Source organism: Phaenicophaeus curvirostris, chromosome 3 (assembly GCF_032191515.1).
Source record: "Phaenicophaeus curvirostris isolate KB17595 chromosome 3, BPBGC_Pcur_1.0, whole genome shotgun sequence".
In the NCBI taxonomy this organism is placed as follows: Eukaryota; Metazoa; Chordata; class Aves; order Cuculiformes; family Cuculidae; genus Phaenicophaeus; species Phaenicophaeus curvirostris.
In genome coordinates this window covers 32,513,526-32,538,674 of record NC_091394.1, presented here as the reverse complement: position 1 = coordinate 32,538,674, position 25,149 = coordinate 32,513,526, and the positions used below count along the sequence as shown (strand labels likewise).

The following is a 25,149-nucleotide window of genomic DNA, read 5'->3' as shown; positions in this document are numbered from 1 at the left end:
CAAAATAGATTTTCCTTGATGTATCATTTTCCTTCACACTATCTCTGAAAAATGAGTTATTTTAAATCTAACATACACAGATCTTGAAAACAGCATTTCATTCCTTCAAATATATTTCAGTAAGATCTTAATTACATTATTAATATATCTTGTGACTGAAGAATCAAAAATTACATAATTTAAGCACAACTTTACTCTTAGAAAGCACTAAAGAATTTCAGAGATCTTTATCATAGTAAACAAAATCACCATTCCAACCAGAAACACCTAGAATTCAGGAAATTAAAGATTTTCTGATAAAGAGTTTAGAGGCTCGAGTCCAACATCTGAAAGAATCCAGACAAGCTGGAAAGCTACATATTGAACTCAAATTCTGTTGTAAAGCTGCCATTAAACTGGAATAAAATTTTTAAACCACAGAAGTGTTCAAGAACAAACTTTTAGAAAACTGTGTCTATACCATTCACAGAAAGTCAGATTTTACATAGAGCCTTACGGGTTTTTTTCCTCTCAATTACAACAACATCTATTCCACCTGCAAATCCAGCTTTTGCCTGGAGTTACTCTGATGCAATGGTGCTTCTGGAGTTTAATGAAAAAAAACGTGGCAGTTACTGACAAGAGAACAAAACCTACACCTGAGCTGTTAAAACTCATAGAAATAACACAAAATAAACAAAAACTGCAAGAAAAAGTGATTCTGACATATTCACCTCTACATTTATCAAAGAGAAAGACACACTTAGTCTTTTTTACACTGTGTATGAAGTAAGTTGTAGACTAAACTCAATAGCTGCAACATGGTTGAAAATAGCTGTACAGCTCAAGCATTGCAACTCATACTGCCCCACAGGAAGAATTATTCTCCTGGTCAAAATATCTGCCTTTTCATTGAGCTGAACTTTCAGGTCATCTGTTAACAATGTGGATTTTTTCCTGTCTAGAACTTTATTGTCTCTCCTTTAACAAATAGCAGAGCATTGTTCCCATCTGGTTGCTAATCTACACAATTATCATGTTAAAATCTTTCAAAATGCTGTATAGAAGATGTTTTTATTGCTTGGATGATTACATATTTTGATTTAATAAGTCACATACTTAACTCCCCTGTATGTGTAAAAACCAAATTAAACTCTTCTTTATAATATCCTTTCTCCACATCCCCAAATCTCCCTTTCCCTTCTCTTTTCAGCTTTCCTTTCAAAAACACAGGCGCATGTTGCAACCAACTACACGGTGTCTTTGATGCTGAAAAAACCTTTATCAGATTTTGCATATTATCCAAACTCTCAGATTTTACCAAACAATTAGCATCTAGTTTGCCTTCCTTAATAAGGGATAATTTCAGTCCAAAATTCCTGCACCACGTCATCATATCGCAAGGCATCTTTTTGGAAAACTTCACAGCTTTTTATCATTGACATATCCAGAACACCCTTAAATAAACTGTTCCAGAACATCCTTAAACAAACTGTTCCAATATATAACTTCAGTTTTTTAATTATATGTATACACCCAAAGGACTGCTCCTTCTGAAATCTTTGTCCCATAGAAGTACTTACAGGCCATCAGTCACTTCCCAAAATTCCATTTGCTAAACTAAGTAGACTAAGCTTCTCCAGGCTCTTACCATACAGCAGTGTTTGTTCACTTACTTGCTTTAAGGTTTTTAATTGTCCTTTACATGTTTTTCTGAATCTTTTTAAGTTTGTCTAGGTTTTGGGTGTTTTTGCATCTTAACCTCAAACAGGATGTAATTATCTCACTTGAGCTATAAAGCAAAATAAAAACATATCTAATTCCACTTGAGATCCCCTGTATCCGTTCCAGGGGAATGCACTGTGCTTTTTTAACTACCATATCATATCTCCAAACTACTACTTTCCAAAGTAGTACTTTCCATCCTACATGTATGATCTTAATGTCTAGACAGATATATTTAGCTATATTAACATATGTCGAAATGATCCTCATTAACTAAGTACAGACCATCCTTCACAGTTATCAATCCATCAATTTTTTGCACATATGTATTTTACCAGAGATTATATTCTATTTTCCTCCAGATCATTATCCAAACCCTCAAAGCAATGGGCTGTGAAAAACTTCCATAAAATCCAACATGAACGTCCCTCATCTATTACTGCTTTATGATCTGTCAATTAACCAGTTTGAAACGTATTTAATATGGGCCATATTGACTTAGCAAAGAGCTGGGTTTCAAAAAAAGCAGAATTACATGCAGTATCACAAAAGCTTACACCCACATGGATATCTTTGTCAATCCAAAACTTTGAGCCACAGAATAAAGAAATAAATACAGACAAGTTCTAATTTGTACAAACGGTTAGGCAAGCAATGACTCTACTTTCTTCAATTTTCTGCTATGCAAGTCTCATTATCAACCTGTCCAGAACAGTATTTTATGTAATATCCTGGGCTATCCTATCTCACTTACATTTCTACAACACTTAAAGAAAAACAAAATATAAACCCCAATACCTTAGGAGTCTTCAGTTGGTTGGGGTTTTTTTGTTTGTTTGTTTTAAATCCTGACTCCTGTAGACTAAAGAAAAAAAATAGATGCATTCCAACCAGAAGAAAGATTTTTTTTTTTTTTCAGTCAATGTAAACTGTGAACACAACACCCAGATTTTGGCCAGAGAACAAGAGTATTTTGACTCACAGCACTTTTAAAAAGAATAACACAATTATATTTTCTTTTCAGTAATTCTGTCTCTTCTCAATTATTTTCCCTGTCTAGTAGATGCATGTCATTATTAGCATTTTTTACTCTCAACACATAAGACAGTTTTTATATTGTTCTTAACTCCACTGATAGAATTTTTATGATTTGTGTCTATATAATCTACTATGAATAGCCTTTCTGTTGGGACAGCTAATAGTTCATGGCATTTTCTCTGAACTCTCATTTATTTGAATCTTCACCTCTACCTTATTACACTATGAGAGTTTCATACCTATTCCTAACGACTTTTCATTGTAAGAATTACAACCTCCTTGAATAACTTTTATTTTTAAGTAATATAACTTTCAGACAAAATTGTTTTCTTTACATTTTCAGTAAAACCAGTATTACATTATTTTTAGGAAATTATCCTTTTGGAAAAAGTGAGCATATACTATTGACTAGGCCTGTACTGGATAGAACAGATTCAAATAAGCAATAATAACTCAGTGCTGAGTGCTTTCATGGAAGTTAAGTGATCTTACATTTAATTTAATTGCTTTAGAAGAGTAAAATTGAACAGAACAGCATTCTTAGTCTCAGAAGAATAATGATCCGCACAAATTAGAAATTCCAGGAAAATTTTAGTAATGATCACCTAATGTAATCACTCTAAAATAAAAAGGAATCGTTTCTTCGCATCTAGATTCCTCTGTCACATAAATTCCAAGAAAATATGCCTTTATTAAAAAAAAGTCCAGACCATACAGAAATTTCTCAAGTAACTTTCCATCCTTAAGCCTGTACTTTGTTTAGTTGCTGTTATCTTGCAAATAATCAAAAAACGAATGCAATGCTTTCATCCTTCCTTTCTGCACGTAAGAAGACCAGTGCCTAGGCCAGAATGTCAGAATTGAACCACAGAGAAAAAAATGGAAGAGGCAATAATAATGGCCTGGTTTTACAATTTGTTTCTACTCTTTATTAAGAGTGTGGCACTCAATAAAAACTGACACATTGAAAGACGATTTGACTTAGTAATTTTTCATAAGTAGTCTAAATTGTACATTGTTTTGTTTTGGTTTAAATACTTGGTTAGCCAATAAATAAATTTAAATATATTGGATTAAGTTTCCAGATGGTGATGAACAAACTTTTTTTTTTTAAATTGACTGTAATCTTCTTTTGTATTTTCAAATTATATATTTCATAATAAATGGGTTTGTTTTGTTTTGCTTTGTTTTTTACCTAAATGGAGGATCAATGTCAATAGCTGGCAGTGCCATTAAATTGTGCTGGTTAGAATCAAAGTATAGCTTTTAAACTTATTACTTCATGCACCTGTTAAAACAATGAGTCATCTGAATATACATTCATGCAAACAAAATTTTTGTGTGCTACAACTTTGAAATAACAAATATTTTAATCTATTTTATGTTTTCAAACTGCATACAAAAGCAGACTACATTTGTAATAAGTATATCAAATCTTTTTAATAAACAAAAATTCTTTGTAAAATGTAATCTAGTCTTTTTGTAATCACATTTAGAAATAATACATTTCTTAATTATTAGCTACACCTAAACAATTGAAAGAATATTTTTGCTTAATATGAAGAATATAAGGGCCTATACACACACAGAACTTAGAACACTGGATTTGGGGCACTTAAACTCCTTGGCTGCTTTCTAAATTCTCACTCAATTACCATCTCCATGTTCCAAAATCCTTCCATAATACAGCACCAGCCTTGTAGTCTTTAACATTAGTAGATATTATTCTTTCCTAAGAAGTTTTTATTTATACTTTGGAAGGAGTTAAAGAGCAATACAGTTTCCTTTCCTTATCAGTTTTCCCACCTTCACATAAACACATTCAAAGTGAAAAATTTGTGTCTGCCTGTGAAACTGAAACCAAAAGTAACTAAAGCGTAATTTTTTCTACCCAAAAGATACTGACAGCACGTATACTTTGAACTTTATTTCCATTGGAGGAGCTAAAAATAATCTTCATGAATATTAGCATTTTAAATGAAGTGTAGCTTAAAGTGAGCTCAACTAGAATATATTCCATCCCACACCACTCCCTGCCCACTGCCCACTCAGTGAATAATTAGAATCCTTAGAAATAAATTATACATATAAAATCATATAAATTATTTCAACTATGCTTGTATGTCACCCCCCATTTTCAGACTGGGTTTGCACAACAGCATCAGAGTATAATTAGAACGTAATAAGGTTGACAGGTAAAAGTCAATCTAACATGGCTGCAGAATTTTGAATTCTTACCTCATACACTAAAAGTAACAAAAAGTTTCAGCAAGTTTTGCAACAGCCACCCTTAATTCAGGGATTTGTTAATAAGTAGCAGTTAGGCTACACTGAGAAGTAACTGGAATCCCAAACTTTTGCAAGCACAACTTTTGCATTTTCACATTAATTTGGAAGCCTAACCAGCCACTAAAACTATACAGCACAGCATCTTTGACTTTGAACACGATCACCTTATCACTCGAAGCAGCCCCTTTCTTGGGGACACTGCTCTTCACCCTGTTCCTTTATGCACTACATGACCTCAAGGTGCAATCAAGGAGCATGGGATCCATGAGTCAATACAAGCCCAGGGCAAGAAGCTGTGCAGTCACGCTACAAGTCAGTCTGGCAAGTTGATCCAGCTGAAAATTAAACATGTAGCTTGTTGATTCTTTTTTGGTTTGTTTTTTTTTTTTTTTTTTTTTTAAATCGAGCCAAGTCATTGCTGCAACCATCCCCTACATCTGCCCATTTTTTTCCTCCAGTCTCCCTTCAACCAAGCTATATATTCCTGCTCCTTTACCTGAAGTGGCACCTCTTGGATCATAAAACTGCAAGAAAACTATTCCTACAAAAGCAGCGGATGGCCTTCAGCTAGACAGGCTTCCTTAAAGAGTGTTCATCTGACCCAGCAACACAGATCGGTGTCGGTACACAGGAAGTGGGAAGAACCTGGGGGGGCTTGCTGGAGGGGGCAAGCAAGGACAGCAACACTTAAATTGGCTTCAGCTGAAGAGAACAGAGTCCTCAGAGTCACAGTTGAAAGTAGGCAAGGAATTCCTCAATATTTAGTATGTTTCAAAACTAACTTTTAAACAGCAAGCCACTCCAAGAAATATCAACAGAGAGGAAAACTGACACAAACACTACCAGGGCATACAAATTTCTTCCCTCAGTCACAGGGCTTGCTCACTGAGGCTGTTCTTCTGTGGACACAGTAGGTCAACAGCTCCTATTATCTTCTGCACCTGCTTCACCATCCTGGCAAAAACATATATGGCAATATACTGAACCAGACTGAAGAACTGAATCAATCAAATAAACATTTTTGGAGACAGAGGTTTTGGGGTATTGGTTTGGGTTGTTGTTTGTTTGTTTGTTTGTTTTTTTGTACAGTTGTTTTTAATTATGCCCCATCAATTTTCCAATCCTCTTACTATGTGGCCAAACTGCTGTTGTGGCTCAACAGAAGGAACAGCTGAGGAACTGGAGGAAGGACCTGCTGGAGTCAATTACAAAGCATTGCCATCCAAACACCTTCAGAGAGTTAAGGTAAAAAAAGTAAAATACAACAATTATGATATAAAAATATAACTTGATCAGTTACTGTCACTCAGATAAAAAACCTTAACTTACACTACAGTAGCTCAGTGCTGTGCCTGAACACTTTGTACTTCAACAGGACAATCCCTTAACAACATTCACCTACTAACACAGTTTACAGTCCCAAGGGAAGATCTGTAATGAATGAAAAAGTTTGGCATCATCCTGCACTAGGTCCAGAAAATAGCAGAAAAAAAGAAAAAAAAAAAAGCCTCAGTGCTGAGGAGGTCACATTTAAGCCTATGTAACTGAACTGACTAAATTAACCCTAGTAGCCTTTTTGTATCTCTTTGTAGCGAAACGGGATGAAGTTGCTATGTTGATGACCTCCTAAAGGAATTTCACTTAGATCGTCTGAAAAGCGTTCTGGATCATGCTCATAACCGATTACAGAGGACATCAAAGATAACACAGCATGCTAGTTAAATATGTGCCTGAATTTAGCCCCACAGAAAAAACCCAAACTAAAAACCAACATAAAAGAGAGGTGGGTTTGTCTGTGACTTGTATTTGCAGCCTGCTCTACTTTAAAGATCTTCTGACAATGTTTACTTGGGGAGTGAGGAAGAAGAAGGCTATATTCTGCTCAAGGATTCAAACTTAGTCAGAGATGAGCACATGATTAGCAATCATTCCTGAAATATTCAGTCTGAGTGATATGCCCCATGCCAGACTAACTATGACAGAGGAAAGACAGACTAACATTTTTCAAGACAGCATTCAGGTGTCCTAATGATGAGATCCTCAATTTTCTCTTTACAAGTCCTGCCTATCCATCTTTCTACAAAAGATAAGGCAGTTCTAGGCAGGATATGCCTTTATTCTACTATATTACAAAGTTCCAGCTTCTTGTCCAGAAAAATAAAAATCATCCTTGCTTTAGAATCAATAGACAACAGATTCCATGCTGAAAGTGTCCTTTTCTGAACAAGCTGGATGGAAAAGATTTTTCTGGTGGTTTGACTAAGAACGAGAGAGACAGGTACTGGGAAGATTCTGGGAAAGCAGAACTCAAAGATTTGACAAAAGGGACAAATTAATTCATTTACTGAAAAGCAGATCACAAAATTACCACATGGTTCCACAGTCCAATCATTACTTTCTTCTTCACCTTCTCATAAATCACTATGTCTCAGTATACTTTAAGGCTTTATTTGCCATAAATAAAAATATCTAAAATCTCTTCTCCCAAATTAATCACATCTATTCACATCTTAATTCAAGATTCACAAAAATAAGCAAGTGTACAGAAGAAAAATTAAAAAGATCCAAATAAAGTTTTATTTTACTAATGGATAGAATTAACCCAAATATATATATATATATGCGCAAGAATAATGACACTTGGCAAAGAAGCCAAACGACATTATTTTCACTTGACAATAAGAATGTCATAATAAAGCAAATTATTTTGTGTGCATGCAAGGAATGAGTTTTGTTATATTTAATAGCTTTGATTAAAGAGATATATGTTCAAGTGCAGAGGATTAAATTCTTTACAATAAACTAGGTTGTAATTACTTGAGTAAGGAGTTTAACATTGAATAATTCAACTAATATTGAATATATTCAAATAACACATCACAATAGAGACAAACCAGACCATTTTACAGACCAATACCAGTAAAGAACAATTAACTAAGATCACTTGCACTTAATAAAAAATATCTCACACTATTGTAACTGGAACTCAACTAAGAGCTGTCCATCATTCATTGATTTTCATGAGTATCCAGACTCCTAGTACTCATTGTATGTCCTCATTAAATCCATGTTTTGCCACTAATGGCAGCAGAGAGAACCTCCACAACACTATCTTATTCAATATACTTGTTGTGCATTGTACCAGTTTTAATGAAAAACTCAACTTAAAAATGAAATTGTAAAGAATTAGTTTTAAAGATAAGGTGTTTGAATGATTTATTTTAATAGGTATTTAAAAAAAATCAACAAAATACAAACAAACCTGGTATTAAATCTCTGCTTATTGAATGCAGAGAAGCATGGCAAGATTTGCATACAGCTATGACTCTTGTATCCTGCTGATGACAAAATGAGCAAGATCCCATCTTCATATGGGTTTAAAGATTTGTGAAGTAGTACTCCTCCATATGCATTGGGTTTCGACAGTCATGGATGTAAGCTGTCAAACAAACTACTTGATGCACCGGCTCTCATTTTTAAACACTCCTACAATGTTACATCAAAGAAGCATCCTTAAATAAAATAAATTCCATCTTCTCACTCAGAACCATTCATATTTTATTCTTAGGCAGTTTAAATAAATAAGCATAAATCTCAGGAGATCTGGTAAGTATAATGTGGGAGAAAGGAAAAAAAATCAATTAAGGAGCTGCCCTAACATAATAGAGATGCCTCTAACACAAGTGAAATAGAATCTGAAATGCTGATGGTTCTTTTGAAAGAAGCTACCTTATTTGCCATCAGCATTTGGGAAAACAATTTTTGTTGTAATTGATCATCATTCCTTAAAGACCAACAATGACCTGGGTAGAAATACAGCTTTTTCCAATGTTAATTCTCTGAAAGTCATGCCTCTCAAAAGTCATATGACATTAAACACATCCTGGACTTTGGTATTACATTGTCTTATGGATGTTTCTTCTAAATTAAAATGAAATAGATCTCTAATGTCCTTTACTCTGCCACTCAACACATACCCTTTTGTACAATCAAATTAAAACAATTACAACACACCAAGCATATAAACCAGACAAAGGGAAGAACAAATTTGAAAACAATTTGTAAGCTGTGCTTTAACCTTCTGTAGTCACATACATACACTATAAACAACCTGGTGTGCACTGACAGTTTAAATTTTAACTTTGAAACTTCTGACCTTACTATATCATAACTGAAAACTGGCTGACTACTCTAAAACTGCACTAATTTAAAACTTCCACTGCCCTTGGGAGTGTTTGGACATCAGCTGCAAAGGACAGTGGTGAGCTACTTCAATGGATGCCTTGATCTTCCAGGTGAAGAGGCTCTACAGCGTCACTTTCAGGAAGCATCAGAAATTATTTAGCTGAAACTGCTTATACAAGTGGCTGTCGAGCAGCTTTGAATACATCTATTTCAAATAACTATATTTATTATCTAATTCCACAGAGAAGTACCCTAAGAACAAAAGCTCAAGACTCTCAGTCTGATGTAAACATCATTGCTTTTACTTTCTTCCTCTTCCTTTGTTCTTAGAAAACACTGTTTTTCAAAGATCAAGCTTGGTCCTTATCTGTGACCCAAACAAGTGAGAAAAAGTGTGCCAGCCTTGAAAACATGAAGCACCATCTAAGAGTTAGGGTATAGCATTACTGTTTGGAAAAAAAATTACGTAGGAAAAAAAAATTACATAGTAAAAAATTTCTCTGATTTTCCTCTTTAATGAAAAGTTTTCCATCAGTCTTCCAAATTTTAGAACCATCATACTCCAGAACAATCTACCATGGCTTATACTTAGACTCACAAAATAGTATTAATTTCAAATCATGAGATTAATTCCTGTAATTATTATTACAAGAGCTACTACAATTAGTTTTATTCTTCGGCCACATTCCTCTCTCAAATTTTCTAGACTAGGAATCTACTCATGCAAAACAGTTACCTAGACCTTATTTGGGGATACAGACCTTAAACATACAAAGACTCCACCAAAATCCTCACAGGTATCTGGAGTGCACATTGCTGATGACTTTAGATTTCACTCCAGAGTTGGTGTTTCTGTTTTGATTGATCACAAATGGTAATAACCCCTTCATGAAAATTTAAGTTGAAGTTAATACAGTATTCAGCAACAGCAATGTATTCAGTGGTTATGATTCCGAAAAGATTTTATACAAAAACCTTGAACGATACCAGTTGAACAAGACCCCAGTAAGCTTTTAGAAGTATCGTTTGAAGAGAAATTATGAAAATTTAGCCCAACAAACAATTGTGCTAACAGAAGTGAGTGACCTGGCAATCTTACTATCCTTCTGCTTACATCATGTCTTGCCAGGATCAACAGAAATGCACATGGAATCACTCTGGTCCCAGATCCAGAGGTCGCTGGTCCAGATCCCCCAAGTCTGCCTGCCTTTGCCCAAGCCTGCATCCATGACCCTTGGGCAGATGTGCACAGGGCAAGAAGGTGGTCTCTGAACATCCGAGGAGCTCAGGTTATGCTGCTGGTACTTCATAACCAAGGCTGAAATCTGCCCAACAAAACCAGCCACAGAAGCTCCCAATGATTATCACTATGCTACATTTCCCATCTTTCCTCTCTACAGTAAGACATAACGGACTCTCTATAGGAACAGGATGCTGAATTGGACTGATCTTTTGTGTCAGTACATATAGTTTTACAGTCTTATTATTACTTAAAGACACAATCCCAGGTTTGTTAGTTTTAGCCTCATAAGTGGCGTAGGCTCTCAAATGTGATGGAAGAGTCCCATTGTGCTGGCACAAGCTATATTTTATACATAACTGGTGAAAATCAGGTGCTGAAATCAAAACAGAACAAATGAGCCTGATTTAGCAACTACGCAAACTATAATCCACCTAACTTTCACACAGTTACTTTGAATTGTTGTGTGCCCCTCATGTGTCTACATTGGTACTAGTAACAAAGATGATATTTCATTGAAGAATTGTACTTTATGGAAAGAACTTAGACTTCTTAATATCCACTGAATAAAATGTTCTACACACCACAGTGTTGGAGAGGTATTTTGGAGTTAAAATATATATAAATTTCACCACTCTTAAAAATGTACCTCAATGGTTCACCTACCTACATATTTACAAAATGTACATCTAACATTTGTCTGTGATAAATATATCATAATATACTTCCCATAACTTGCTTTAAACCATGGCATCTTCAAACCGAAGCAATTTATTTTATTATGTCCTAACCCAAGCATGTTTCCATAAACCAGTGTTTTACAGGAAGTGGAGATGCTTAAAGAGGTATTTAAATGTCCTGGCAAAATCAGAATCATGTCACTTGTGAAAAAGAAGAAAAAAAGAAAAAGAATAAAGTGTATCTTCCTTCTTCTCTCCTTCCCTGTTCATCCCAGATACTCAAAAAAACTTGGGTTTGATTTTCTAGATGCTACTATGACTGTCATCAAAGACTGAATATGAAGACTTAATTTACTTAAAAGCTGTGAAACTTTCAGAAACTGTGGGGGCAGAAGACCTGGAGAGGCATAACTACAAATGTGGTTAGGCCACTTAAAACACATACCTTATCTTTCCTCACAAAAAAATCTGAAACAAACCATCAGACACAACACAGCCAAGAAGAAAGATTTGTTCAGAGCCGTACTAATTTACTTTATGTAGCATGACTATAAAATCACAGAATCACCAGGTTGGAAAAGACCCACAGGATCATCGAGTCCAACCATTCCTATCAATCACTAAACCATGCCCCTCAGCCCTTCATCCACCTGTCTTTTAAACACCTCCAGGGATGGTGACTCAACCACCTCCCTGGGCAGCCTGTTCCAGTGCCCAATGACCCTTTCTGTGAAAAAATTTTTTCTGATATCCAGCCTGAACCTCCTCTGGTGGAGCTTGAGGCCATTCCCTCTTGTCCTGTCACCTGCCACTTGGCAGAAGAGGCCAGTTCCCTCCTCTCTACAACTTCCTTTCAGGCAGTTGTAAAGAGCAATAAGGTCTCCCCTCAGCCTTCTCTTCTCCAGGCTAAACAACCCCAGCTCTCTCAGCCGTTCCTCATAAGACCTGTTCTCCAGCCCCTTCACCAGCTTTGTTGCTCTTCTCTGGACTCCCTCCAGAGCCTCAACATCCTTCTTGTGGTGAGGGGCCCAGAACTGAACACAGGATTCGAGGAACAGTCTCACCAATGCTGAGTATAGAGGGAGAATAACCTCCCTGGACCTGCTGGTCACGCCATTTCTGGTACAAGCCAAGATGCCATTGGCCTTCTTGGCCACCTGGGCACACTGCTGGCTCATGTTCAGACGGCTGCCAACCAACACCCCCAGGTCCTTCTCCTCAAGGCATGTGAAGCCTAACTGAAGAATCACAACAGAAAAAGTTACAGTAGTTACTTTGGTTTATTATTCAATAAAATAAATAGATAGTTAAAAGATATTTAGTAAATAGTTGCTTTATTTTGCAATTTATGCTTAAAAATAATGCAAAACTGCAAATTTATGGTTAAAACGTGGTTTTATCCATATCCATTCTATGCTGTGTACTCATACATATTCATAGAGTCCTTGAAAAAGATCTACAGCAGGTCACCATTAAGGGACACATGTAAATCTTCTGAGGATGTTTATAAAAACAGTAAATATTCTTGCCTTTATAGTGTACAGAACCAGTAACATGCCAATTTTCTTTTCTTCCAAGTAATATGGAGAGAAGTTCAAAGAAATTATTTCAAAGAACACAAAAATTCTTGTGTGTAAATACTAAAAGCCCATCAAAAGTTAAAAAAAAATAAAAGCTCTTCTTAGAGAGATACTATGGCTTTGGAGAATATGTTTCATAATGAAAAATACTGAAGTTTCAGTTTTAACATATTTTCTGGACTAAGAACATACTGCCAGAGAAAGCACATGGTATGTTTACTATGAAAATTATTAATGTTTTACTCAAACAACAACAACAATAAACTCCCTGTATTTACTGACTAATAAGGTTATCACATGCCATACAGCCATCCAAAACCTCAAAGGCACAGAAGACGTTAACAGGGAGAGACCCACACACCCCTTTTCACCTTGCAAATACAGTCAGTGGAGTTCATGCTTCCAATATATACCCAAAAATGATACATGGCCCAGTAACACCAGATTTGGAGTTTATTACAGAAAAGTAAGACTGGCATTATAGGCCCACGTATCAGTTATATCTAACAGATCTGCACATCCAGTTATCATGTACTTAAGAAGTCTTTTTGGTTGTAAAAGTTTTCTATCAAATACAGTCTTTGCAAGTGTGAAGTATTTATCAGACAGAGATGAAACCCTGTTACTAACTTGTTTTTCCTACCACCTTGGCACAGGTCAAAAACACTGCAGCAGTCGGGAAGAAATGAAGCTGCTTCTACTGGGAAGTCAGAGGGACATGGCTTTGCTGACACTGTTCCAGCTATGTCAACCTTCCTAAAGAACAAGGGACTGTGGCGTGTCTTATTAATTCCTCTGTGTCTAATGATTTATCGTCATTCAAGAGGTACCGAACATCAGTATAGTGGAAACGGCCTTCTGCAACAGTGCAGCCTTGTAAGTGATTATTTCATAACTTAAAACGTGACTGGTATCACATTAACCAATCTTTGATTGACCAAAAAAAACTCAAAAAATGAAATCACTGTCTGCTGTGAAAGACATAGACTGTGACAGAAAGAATTATCAGAGCCTCATACGCATTGTGGATGGGGCATCTCTTCCCCTCTCCCACTTCCTCTCCTTCCCAACCTTTTTGTTCCCTGATGGAAATGGGAAATTTAAAGCAAGTTACAAAGAAACAAACAAAAAAGAAAACAAACCCAAAACAAAATGAAACCCAACCAAACAATCCATTTTCTTAATATACCTATGACACTGGTATGTATGTACAGAAGAGTTTTGTGCATAAAAACTGTTAAACATCTCCTTATCTGTGAACCATTTGTCATCCTACACAGGACCCAGGCAAAATTTCACTCCTTTGGTTGTGGGTGTTGGAAGTCTGGGAGCAGCCACTAGTGCTTGCACATGACATGGCATCCCGGAGAAGCCCCGGGGGCTCAGGCATTTTCCTGGCAGCAATAGCAGAAGACAGGGCACCAGGCCTCCTCGGTTCTGGTTCCGTCTAGAGCTCTGGGACAGGAGGTGAGAGATAACAATCTGGTGAAAAGCAGTGTGGCAAGGGACATAGAAGAGAGCTAAATTTCTTGCACCAGATGTGGCGTGGCTCCATTCCTGCACTGCTCCTGCATTAGTGCTCTGGTTTAAAGAAAGGAAAGTAAGCAAAGGAGGATAAACAGCTAATTCTCCAGTTTAAGTCGGATGCAAAGTTCCTACAGGGTGGAAGCAATGCAAACAGGTCTGATGTAAACTCCTAGTCTTGTTTATCTGGCTAGGGTTAGTCAAGCAAGTCTTAGTCTTTTACCTCTTCTGAAACAAGCAATAACATTTACACCACTTGCTGTGGAAATAAAAGCAGAAAGATTCAGGCATTACAGCTCAAGGACTAGAAGACCCCCTTTATGAACAGGTGTCTTTGATGTTTCACCAAGATTTAGGAATCAGAACATCAGAAACAAGATGCAGAAGGTGCCAAGATATTTTGGACTTCCTGCAAGACGGGTTGAATAAAACCCAACCTATTTCAAAGCGGGGGAGAAAACGTCTATTGCCCAAACAGGCAATTCTAATTGTTACTAGCAATTTTTCATCGAATAGCCATAAGAAATTACAACAAACTCCAAGCTGTGTACTGTAGAAAATGGATTTATCCTCTCAGTTAACTTAGGTAAAACAAATGTTTAAACTTTCCAGTAAACGCACACAAAACATGATGAAGACCTGATCCCTGCAGTGTAACTAGGACTGTGACACAAACGTTGGTTTTAAGTGGGTAATTCCCATGCAGTATCAAATTTTCAACTAAATGACAGCATTTCTCCTTTGGTTTTCTATAATCTGTCATTCAAAAAAAATAGCACAGTAGCTGCAGAACAGTCCACAGCATCAGAAACATTTTTTTAACTTGTAGCCACTCAAAGATACTGTATACAAAGAGGTACTGCATACAAAAAGTTTAAATTTTCATTGAATATATGTCTTTGGGCCTTACTTACTAGGTGATCAAACTTGACATGTAACCTAATGTAAGGTGATAGAACTTCAGCCAGTTGTTCCTGAAATTAGTTTCAGTTTGTAATTTCCCTGTATCTGTATAATTTAATGTCAGAGGCTTTAGTTCTAAAAATAAAACAAAAAATACCGAATCATCACTGGAAGTTAAGTATCACCTTGAGAACACTAGACATTGAGATGAAAAAAAAATGCATATGTGTTCAGTAAGACACTTGGAGAATTAAAAATAAAAAAAGACATTTTCCATTCTATAAAACATACAAAAATGTATAACTTTGAACTACAGGGCTTTAAATATGTTAACCTGTAATACTTTAATAGAAATCAATTAAGTCACCTCAAAACACTAGCTTTATGAGCAATGTCAAGGTGAAATACAGAGTGAAGAAAATAAAAAGACACTGATGCTCTGGTGCGCTTGTAAATTTCACACAAACTGTTTTGCTTACTTCTTGGTAAAACCCAGTGGGAATGTTTTGGTGTGTGTAGCAATTATGGCCCAAGCCTAACTACAGTGACCAAAATAGACCCAGCGTGTCATGTATACCATGAGCTGTACCAGTAATTCTGAGGCAAGATGAACAAACATGGTGGTTTGATTAGATACAATTTCCAGCAGGCAGAGAACTTGAATATATCTCCACTCTGTGTAGTATCAAAAAAAGTTACTACATTTTAGAAGAAAGAGACTCTTTCAAACTCAGCGCAGCTTTTGCATTTGCCTACTAACCACTATTTGGTACTTCCGACCTGCTGGCTAACACAGAGTTGTTCTAGAGAGTACTTCTATGGGATTGCTCCCACATTTCATCAAACAAATATGTCATGCCAACCACAACTCAGGATGACTTCAATACTAGGCATCACTGCAAAGTCCAACAGAGGAGGTTAAGCGACTTGACTGCAGATGGAGCAAACACAGTTTGCTTCCAAATGAACCTTCTAAATGTGTTGGGTACTCTACTCCCAGTTATACTAGTGAAGACGATGAGCATAAGCAACAATCTTCCAGCAGGTGGGAATCAGTCAGTAAAGCAATGCAAACTCATCACAGTGTAAAAGGAAGTAGCCCTACTGTTTGCTCAAGCAGCTGTACAAAGGACTTTCCAAAAGCCACAGTAACACAAACGACAACAGGCCCCCTTGAAGAAAGATGTGGTAAACTGTCAATGCCTATTGTAACAAATCTGGGGGAAAAAAACTTGATGGCGCCTTTTCTTATGTGTTCCTTTACCTGACTCATTCACTAGTTTCTCCAAGCCTGTCCACCTCACTAACATGTTGTCACTTCCAAGAATAAAACTTAAAAGGAGAAAAACTATGTTATTTGCCTCACAGAGGCTGGCAACGTTACTACTTCTTTCACTTTCCATCTAGGAAAAATAATCTCTCCAACATTTTTCAATAAAAATTTCATAATCTCTTTAGATCTTTTCTGCCCTCAAAAAAAGCAGGTAATAACTACCACAGCCTCTAAAATGTTTAGGAACAAATGACATACAGGATATACAGCCAGCCCAAAAAAGTCATCCTTCCAGCCCATTAGTGTATTTCAAGGTTTCAGACTCTGAATTCCAAATCAGTGGCTTACAGTTTGGCTTCTTCTCTCCAGAGATGATATCCAGAGTAAAAATAAAAATCATCCCCCACACAACTGAATCCATAAAAATTCTTTTTTCTTAAAACCAACAAATAGTGGAACTTACCTTCATTTTCATTGTTTATAAGAGGAATTCGCATTTGTATTTTGGAAGAAACATGACACATCAGCAGGAATAGTTAGCATTCATACTTAGTCTAACAATATCAAATAGATTATACACTTTTTTCATACACAACAGAAGGAAAAATTGAGGTATAAAACCCTGGCACTGGATTTCAATTACCAGATTCGAAGAACATAGAACGGCATGAATTACAAAGAAACTAGCCATGAAACAGACGAAAAGCTCTAGTCAATACAATGGGCAGTTCACAGAAAGGTTTAAATCGCATAACAGTCAACATTTCAGGTCAACATGCAGTCAGGTACTTCCCAAATTAGTGTATTCAAATTTGGGGGGGGGTTATGATTTTTCAGGCATGACTATAAATTTCATTACAAGACAAAACTTAGGAAAAAATACATTGCAAATGACACACATTGACTGCACCCAAGTCCAAAAGCATTAACGATTTCAGCATCTCAAATAAACTTTGCACTTACAAAACTACAAGTGTGTTTGATTTTAAAAATAAAAAGTAGCTTATCACTTCAGGCATTTTGGGAAAGAGGGATTTGGCCAATGGACCTCCCCTGCCCAGTGAGGACGGCTACACTCAACAAAATGATGAGCCTTCCACACAAGTCAACATTTCAGACACAACTTAAGACAGCCAGGAAGAAAAAGAAGCAGTGGTCACTCTTAACCTCAGTCTAACGTCCATCAAATAGAATGTTTATGGTCATTTTTTATGCCTATCAAAACCAATACCGTGTTGTCCATCTTTGATCAAGCACAGTTACACACAAAGAGCAAGTATTGGCCACAGCACAATCTACAGTCCCAATTCCACAAAGCAAACATAACTTTTTCCAAAGTCAAAGCAAGTTTTTGGCAATCTTTTTGCATGCAGAGCAGTCCCTAAATTTCTGTCCTTCTTCCAGGGATGATCCCTTCAAGATTGGCTTAAGCCACATTATGAGGATGGGGAAACTTGCCAAAGCAATTAACCATGATTTATCTGCCTTGGGAATACAGGCCTTCCGCCTTCTAGTCTATCAGTTCAGCACCTCCACTCGGCAGTCAACTTGCTTAAAATACAAGCCCACCCAGGGCACCTTTCACTGCCTTCTACGGGTCTGTTCACCCAACACCGCACAGATGTAACTCCAGTAACAGGAGATACACAAGCTCCAACAGCAGAGTAAGTAATCTTCAGTCAAGTGTCCTGAAGGCTGGCTGTCTTCCATTGACCTTAGCCTTCCAGCCTCTGGATAGAAATATTTTTTTATAGAACACTGCCTGGATGTGTACTAACTATGAGATCAAAGGATTTTTTGCTTTCTGGTGGCCACTTCTTTACCCAGAAGACAAGAATGGCTCCAAAACAAGAACGGCTTTTCACTCCCAGGGATGACTTCTTACAAAAATGAAAACAAGGAAGTTCAATCCAACAGAACCATAATGCTTTTCAATTAAGGGCAAGGATGTGAAATTGCCACACATAAGACAGGAAATCCAAAGTTAGGCTGTCACCTCATTCCCTTCTTCACCCCAAACCCTTCCTCTCCCATCAGCACACCCTTTGACCACCTCCCAAGCGACGAGCGACGGATGGCGTGTCAGAGCCTTAACTTTGAATCTTTTTGGCTCCCCTCAACAACCTCAACCGTGCATCGTTAGAGCACGAAGAGTTGAAATTTTAATATTTTGCATCACCGCAAAAGCTTGCTGCACGGCCAAGGCACAAGGATGGTGGCACAGGACTTTGGTACAGACACGAATCCAGGAGCAAAGCCCCCCCCCTCCTCTCTCTCTCTCTTTTTTTCTTTCTTTCACCCCCCCTCCCCTCCCCCCCGGACACATGCAATAACTCGGCTTTGCACACATTTTTGCACGCATTTTTGCACACTCCCGGAGCGAGTCGCGGCTGTCAGCGCCGCTCCCCAACATCCACCCCCCACCCCCCTCCCCGAACCCCGACCTCGCTTCCCTTCTCCTCCCTTCTGGAGTCAAAGTGTGGTGTGAACGTGGAGAGGGGTGGGGGGGGGGGGGGGTGGGGGGAGAAGGAAAGCGAAGCGCAAGGCCATCGGGTAACACTTTGCCGTCTCCTCCTTTACAGTCACATTTCCGTCCTCCTCCAGCAAAACTGGGGAGGGAAGGGGGGGTTGGGGGTGGGGGCCGGGGGCCAGGCTGGGCGGCGGGGCGGAGGAGGAGGAGGAGGAGGAGGAAGGGGGGGGGGGGGGGCACACGTAGGCGCTGGGCCCAGCGGGAAGGGGGTGACAAGGACCGCCGTCTCCCTCCCGAGAGCAACAAAAAGGCGGGTGGGGTGGGGTGGGGTGGCCGGCGGGTCCTCGGGGAGGTGGGGGGGGGGGGTGGGATGGGGGGGGGCAGGGCCGGCGCTCGGGGGCTGTTACCTCGTAGAGTTCCTCGGAAGCCATGCTGGGGAACCTCACAAGGTGGAGTTGGGTGCTGGTTTGCAAATACTTTGTTTCAGTTGGTGTCCGTTTGGCCTCCTCTTCTTCTTCTTCTTCTTCTTCTTCTTCTTCTTCTTCTTCTTCTTCTTCTTCTTCTTCTTCTTCTTCTTCTTCTTCTTCTTCTTCTTCTTCTCCCTCCTCGTCTTCTTCTCCTCCTCCTCCCTCCTCCTCTTCCCCTCCTCCTCCTCCTCCTCCTCTTCCTCCTCCTCCTCCTCCTCCTCCTCCTCCCTGCGCGTCCCTCTCCAGCGCAACTAGCAGCTCCGCTCTCCAAATGCCACCGCGGTGCTGGTGGCGGCGGCGGCGGCGCTGGGGCTGCGCGCACGGCAGCTGCGCAACTCGCTGGCTCCCTCGCCCTCGCGCTTGCCTCTCGCACACCCCGGCGGGCGGGCACACACACACACAGACACACAGACACACAGACACACGCGCGGGTGCACACACACGCGTTCACTCGCGGCCGGCAGCGGCCGCAGCGCCCCGCGACATCCCACCCCCCCCCCAACCCTCCCCCCCCCCCAAAAAAAAGCCACCCGCACCCCCTCCTGTCCCCCGGGCTCGGCTCGCTGCCCTCCCCAGGAACGCTAATCGAGCTCAGAGACAGCGCCGCACGCAAACCTCTCCGCTTCGGATACGTTCTCCCCGTCGTCGTCACCCCACCTCGTCCCCATCCTCCTCCCGTCCCTTCCACCCCCCGCTCTGCTTTGATCTCCCATTGTCTGCTCGGCCGAGCCCACGGGGAGGGGGTAAAAGTGGAAGGCGGGGGGGTTGCTGGGTGTGGGGACGCTGGGCCCACGCGCGTGCGAGGCTACGGTCTCTTCCCGCAGATCCCATCACCCCCCCTCCCACCTCCCCACCTCCTTTTTTCTCTCCCGTCCCTCTTCTCGGACACCCAAGGGCTCCCGACAGCCCCCAGCCCTTCACCTTGCCCCGCCGCCAGCCCCAGAGTGAGCGACACTGTGTCTCAGCTCTGTACATGTTGTCCCAAACTTAGTTGGTTTCTTAGTTCTTCTTTGCCATCAGAAGAGACGGTGGGCAAACCCAGCCCCCGATGACCATTGGCTACGTAGCTTCCATCTCCCAGTTGACTGTGTTTGGGAAGGCCCCGCCAAGACTTCTCTGGTAGGATGGGTCAACAGAAAATGACGGAGTTGTTGACTTTCTTATGAGTCCAGTGTTAGTTACACCACACACCTCGTTCTTGTCACCTCATGTGTCATCTGGGAGTGCTCCACAGGAAATCGTGCAAATAACACGCTATTAACAATGGATTGAAGACCTCATCGCGCTCTACAACTGCCTGAAAGGAGGTTGTGGTGAGATGGGCGCTGGTCTCTTCTTCCGAGTAATCAGTGATAGGATTAGAGGAAATGGCCTCAAGTTGTGCCAGGGGAGGTGTAGACTGCATATTAGGAAAAATCTCTTTACCAAAAAGACTGATCAAGCATTGGAACAGGCTGCCCCGGGGATATGGCAGAGTCACTGTCCCTGGAGGTGTTCAAAAAACTTGTAGACGTGATACTTTGTGACATGGTTTAGTAGGCATGGTGATGTTGGGCTGATGGTTGGACTGGATGATCTTAGAGGTCTTTTCCAACCTTAGTGATTCTATGATTCTTTGATTTCTGATCTCATAAGGGCTGAAGTGTTGGGAACAGTGGCAAGACAGGAATGCTTTACCATGAATTCTACCCTACCAAGGCACTTGTTCCAGCAAGTGTTTCTTATTCCACTGCACACAATACTATGCCATGGAACAGACAAGATAAAGCAGAGTTTATCGCATTTGTGTCATCTATCAACCCGTCTGCTCAACTGATTTTTTATCAAGCTACCTCTTATTTTTGTTGGTTCAGGTTGGGTTTGTTTTGTTTTTTTGTTGTTGTTGTTGTTTTTTGGTTTTTTTTTTTAATATCTTTCAAAAACATTTCTGGAAAGCCAAGAAACTCCTCCATGTTCTACTCCCCTAAACAAGTTTTAGACTGTTGTCCAGCAAGTATCCATTTGGAAAATGATGATCTGTTTGTGGGCTTTAGGTGATTTACGTATAAAGAGCTGAAGATTCCTTTCTCAGACTTGGTTAACCTGCCCATTCTTTGTGACAAATACATTATGTCTCCCAGGTCAACACCTTTCTTCTAGATAACCAAAATTCTGCTACTGCACTGCTAGATGGACATCATTTGTGCAGATAAAACATCTGAAAGCTTCCATACTTTTCATACTTCTCTAATTTCCTAACTAGTCTATGAAAAGGTTAGAACTGTATTTAAACCACTTACTGAGATTTCCAAGAGATAAACTCAATCTGAAAAAAAGCGGTGAAAAGGGCTGCCATTCAGTGACAGTAACAAGATCATTGACAGAAGGATAGGCCTATGTACAAAAGGGAGATGATTAAGGTCTACGAACACTTTTACTGCATTCTGAAGATGAGAATTTGATCATAATTCTCACAGTTCCTAAGATGTGGTCTGAATCCTTTTTGAGCTCTACCCAGCATACCATCGTTGTTGTAGCCACCCTTTGAAGGACAATCTTTTAAAGTAATTGGTACTCATATTTTAGCAAAGAGGTGGCAGCAGTGGTTGATGAAGACGTTACTTGGCTTGCAAGGCATAGGAATAGAATGTCTTAATTTGTACTAAGGATCTTACAATTGCAGTAAACCAGGTCTTAGGTGTTTTGATCTTCTGGATGTCTAAACCAAACACAATTCATCAGTAGTGTTCTATTTCTAGTACTTCATGGAAACAACAAAAGCTCAGTGTTATTACTAGTTTTCAATCTTTCAACCACACTCCACATTTCATCTTCAGTGAAAGAAGTTCTTCTTTCACGCATATTCACTGCTCGCATTACCTTTACTCCTTCTTTGCCCTCTATTCTAACCATACTATTAAAAAATACCATGCAATAGTGCTATGGTTCAAGCAGCTAAGAGGTATGAGGTTTTGTGACTGGTGCCCAAATTTAGCGGTTGGATTTTGCTACACTAAGTTCCACAATAGCTCTCTCTCATCTTGCTTTCTCTAGAAAAAAATCAAGTTGCTTAAAGTTGGTGAATGGTCTAAATCACCATGTCCTTCTTAAGTCTGAAGGTGTCTCACACTTTCCTCATTGATGCAGGGCATGTAAATTTTTAAAAATATTTTGGCCATTGACACTAGTTTTCCTGCTGACTTCGTAAATGGCTTTACTAACATTGCTACAATGTTTCTAGTAGAGAAGTTGTATGGTAAACAGTAATGGAGTAGTCTGGGAAAAGGGGAAAGCCCGGCCAGCCTGTGTTCTGACAGGGACAGTGAATGTTTTTAGAGGTGCTTGAAACAGCCTCAGTTAATCCAGCTTTGGGAAGAATCAGACAACATCAGCCATGCAGGAATTTTTGCCATAAGCATACAGAGCTTCCAGTTTGAAGTGGACAACTGCCTGTAGTGACAGTCCTGGCAAAGTCAGGGGGGAAGGAATTCTTCTGTTTAGTGGAATGAAGAGTGTTCTAATTTATGGGCAAGATACAGACCATGGAATCAAATTTATTTGAGAGGTCAACTCCATTTTGATGTCACTTTTGTGCCTTGTAATGTCTATAAAGACATTCATAGGTAGTGGAACAGACAAATTCAAAATAATGATGGTGGTACACCATAACTAGCTGAAAGTTCAGTACTGAAAATATCATAGACATTTATTTTAGATGGGAATGGGTCTACATCTCCAGGATTTGCTCTGCCCAAGGGATCACAGCCATATCTGATGTTCACATATTTATCCACAAGATCATAACTTTTGATAATAAAGTGTCTCAGTAACTTGTGATAGTACGTATTAAGGTGATTATCTACCTTTTAGCATTTGGGAGTAAGGCTTGGAAATGAAACATTAAGGAGTTCAAATACAGTCAGTGATTACCTGAAGGATTTCAAAAGGATGGACTGATACGGCTAAGTGTAGTGGTCCACACTGTGTTAACATCTGATCAAATCATTGTATGCTACTTTTTCATAGTCAATGAAAAGCAAGTCAGCACATTCGATGGAATTCATGGCATGCTTCATCTCATTATAAAGTAGATGCCTATGTCTGGTCAGATGCACTGAAGTCTAAATCTTATCTGTTTCGTTAACTGTCTTTTTTACTGATTGTAAGTATGGCATCTATTCTGCAACTGCCTAAAGAAAGGTGTTATTAATCCTGCTTATGTTTTTATGATCCAGGCTCTCTTGTTCTGAGACAACTGAATAATTTACAACTCCATACTGGCCAAACTATGTTGACAGATTAGATAGGAAATACGAATATGAATATCCTTTTGCATGTAATATATTTTTCTTTCCTGTTTTGATCCTACTCTCATTTGTCCTCATCTTAACACCTAGGATGTGGCCCATCCTTGCACTCTGTTACCCTCTGTAATTCCTGTCCCTCTTCATTTCCTCACCACTTCCTCATGTCCATCTCAAGTCTCTTGTCTTCTAAGTGGTCTGAGACACTTAAGTCAAAATGAAGAAAGAAAGATGCTAGAAAGAAGCATTTCTTGCCATCTGTATCAATACTTCCAGCACAGAGCTGCGTTTCCCATTTTGTATCAGGAAGTTTAAACAGAGGTCATTTCAGGCAGAAAGAAAGGTTAGTTCTGTGACATATTGAAGAAAATGGGATCACCTGAAAGAACGACTATTAAACAAGAAACTTCACATGAAGTTCTAGAAGAGAGAGCCTCCTAATTATCCAAACTACTGAGACATTACTTTCATTGATCTGCAAACCATTGACCTCTAGATTAGATTAAGACGGTAACATAATCAGATTTAACTGAAGAAAAGAACGGTAATTATACTTATAGTAACAGATTCTTGCTAACTTTTGTGGATTGACATCATCATGTCTAGTTTTTTATTGATAAGCACACAGTTTCTTTCCCCAAAATCTTACCTTCAAAGAATGCCGGCAGATACCCCACCGTTTCCTTGTGGACAGTAGACTCAATGTAACAAATTTTTAAAATATTCATTAATTTTGCTTTGCAACCTACCCATGAAATGAGTTTGTATTGTTGTCCATCCTCTACTGATGTAGAAATGAAAAGTGAAATTAAAGTAAATATTGTCAGAGATGTCCATTGATTTCTGCCATTCAATTAAAAAGGCCTAGATTTCAGTATCTAAGAGAACTTACTACCTTTTATTTTAAAAGTAGCTCTCTTATTGATATTTGTTAGAGGTGTAAGTTCTGATGCTTCTGTAACTCCAGCTAGGTACCCAGCCTCTTGAGTTGAGTTTCCAAAGATGAATATATAGAAGCCATCTATGACTACTATGTTTTAAATGACTTGCTTAGTGTTATATGGAAGCTTTGTGACAGAAGTAGGACTAAATTGTAATCTCATGAGACAAAACGCATGTTTTATCTATAGGACCTGCTTTTCTCTTCCTCCACCTTCCTGCCTCTTTCACCACCTACCTTTCTAGTTCTGCAACACATGAAACTGGAATCTTAAATATAACAGCTTCCATCAGTACACAGAAATAGGCACAGACTATGGGATCCATGCAGTCAATGGTAACAGAGCTGAGATTAATGTCTCTTTATGTCCCTGGTAAATCTGTCTGCAACACACCCCTGATTTATTCCCAGAAAATATTCTGTGCTTTGCATAAGGCAAAAGTGCCGCGGAAGAGGCAATGCAAATAGCTGACTGGAGAACACACAGAGTGAAGATGTACAAGTATTAACTGACTTTTTAAAAGTTTATGTTTAGAAGCTCCAAACTGGAAATATAAAATAAAAACAATGTTG

At 39.0% G+C, this 25,149-nt stretch overlaps 1 protein-coding gene across 1 annotated transcript in view; it reads right to left on the bottom strand.

Annotated features, from left to right (window-relative positions):
• Positions 1–19,588, bottom strand: part of CDYL (chromodomain Y like) — a 100,683-nt gene extending 81,095 nt beyond the window's left edge. The window contains exon 1 of the mRNA XM_069853594.1: positions 19,294–19,588. Within this exon, the coding sequence (XP_069709695.1) occupies positions 19,294–19,317 (24 nt within the window). The 5' untranslated portion in view covers positions 19,318–19,588. The remainder of the gene's footprint in view (positions 1–19,293) is intronic.
• Between the last annotated feature and the right edge of the window lie 5,561 nt (positions 19,589–25,149).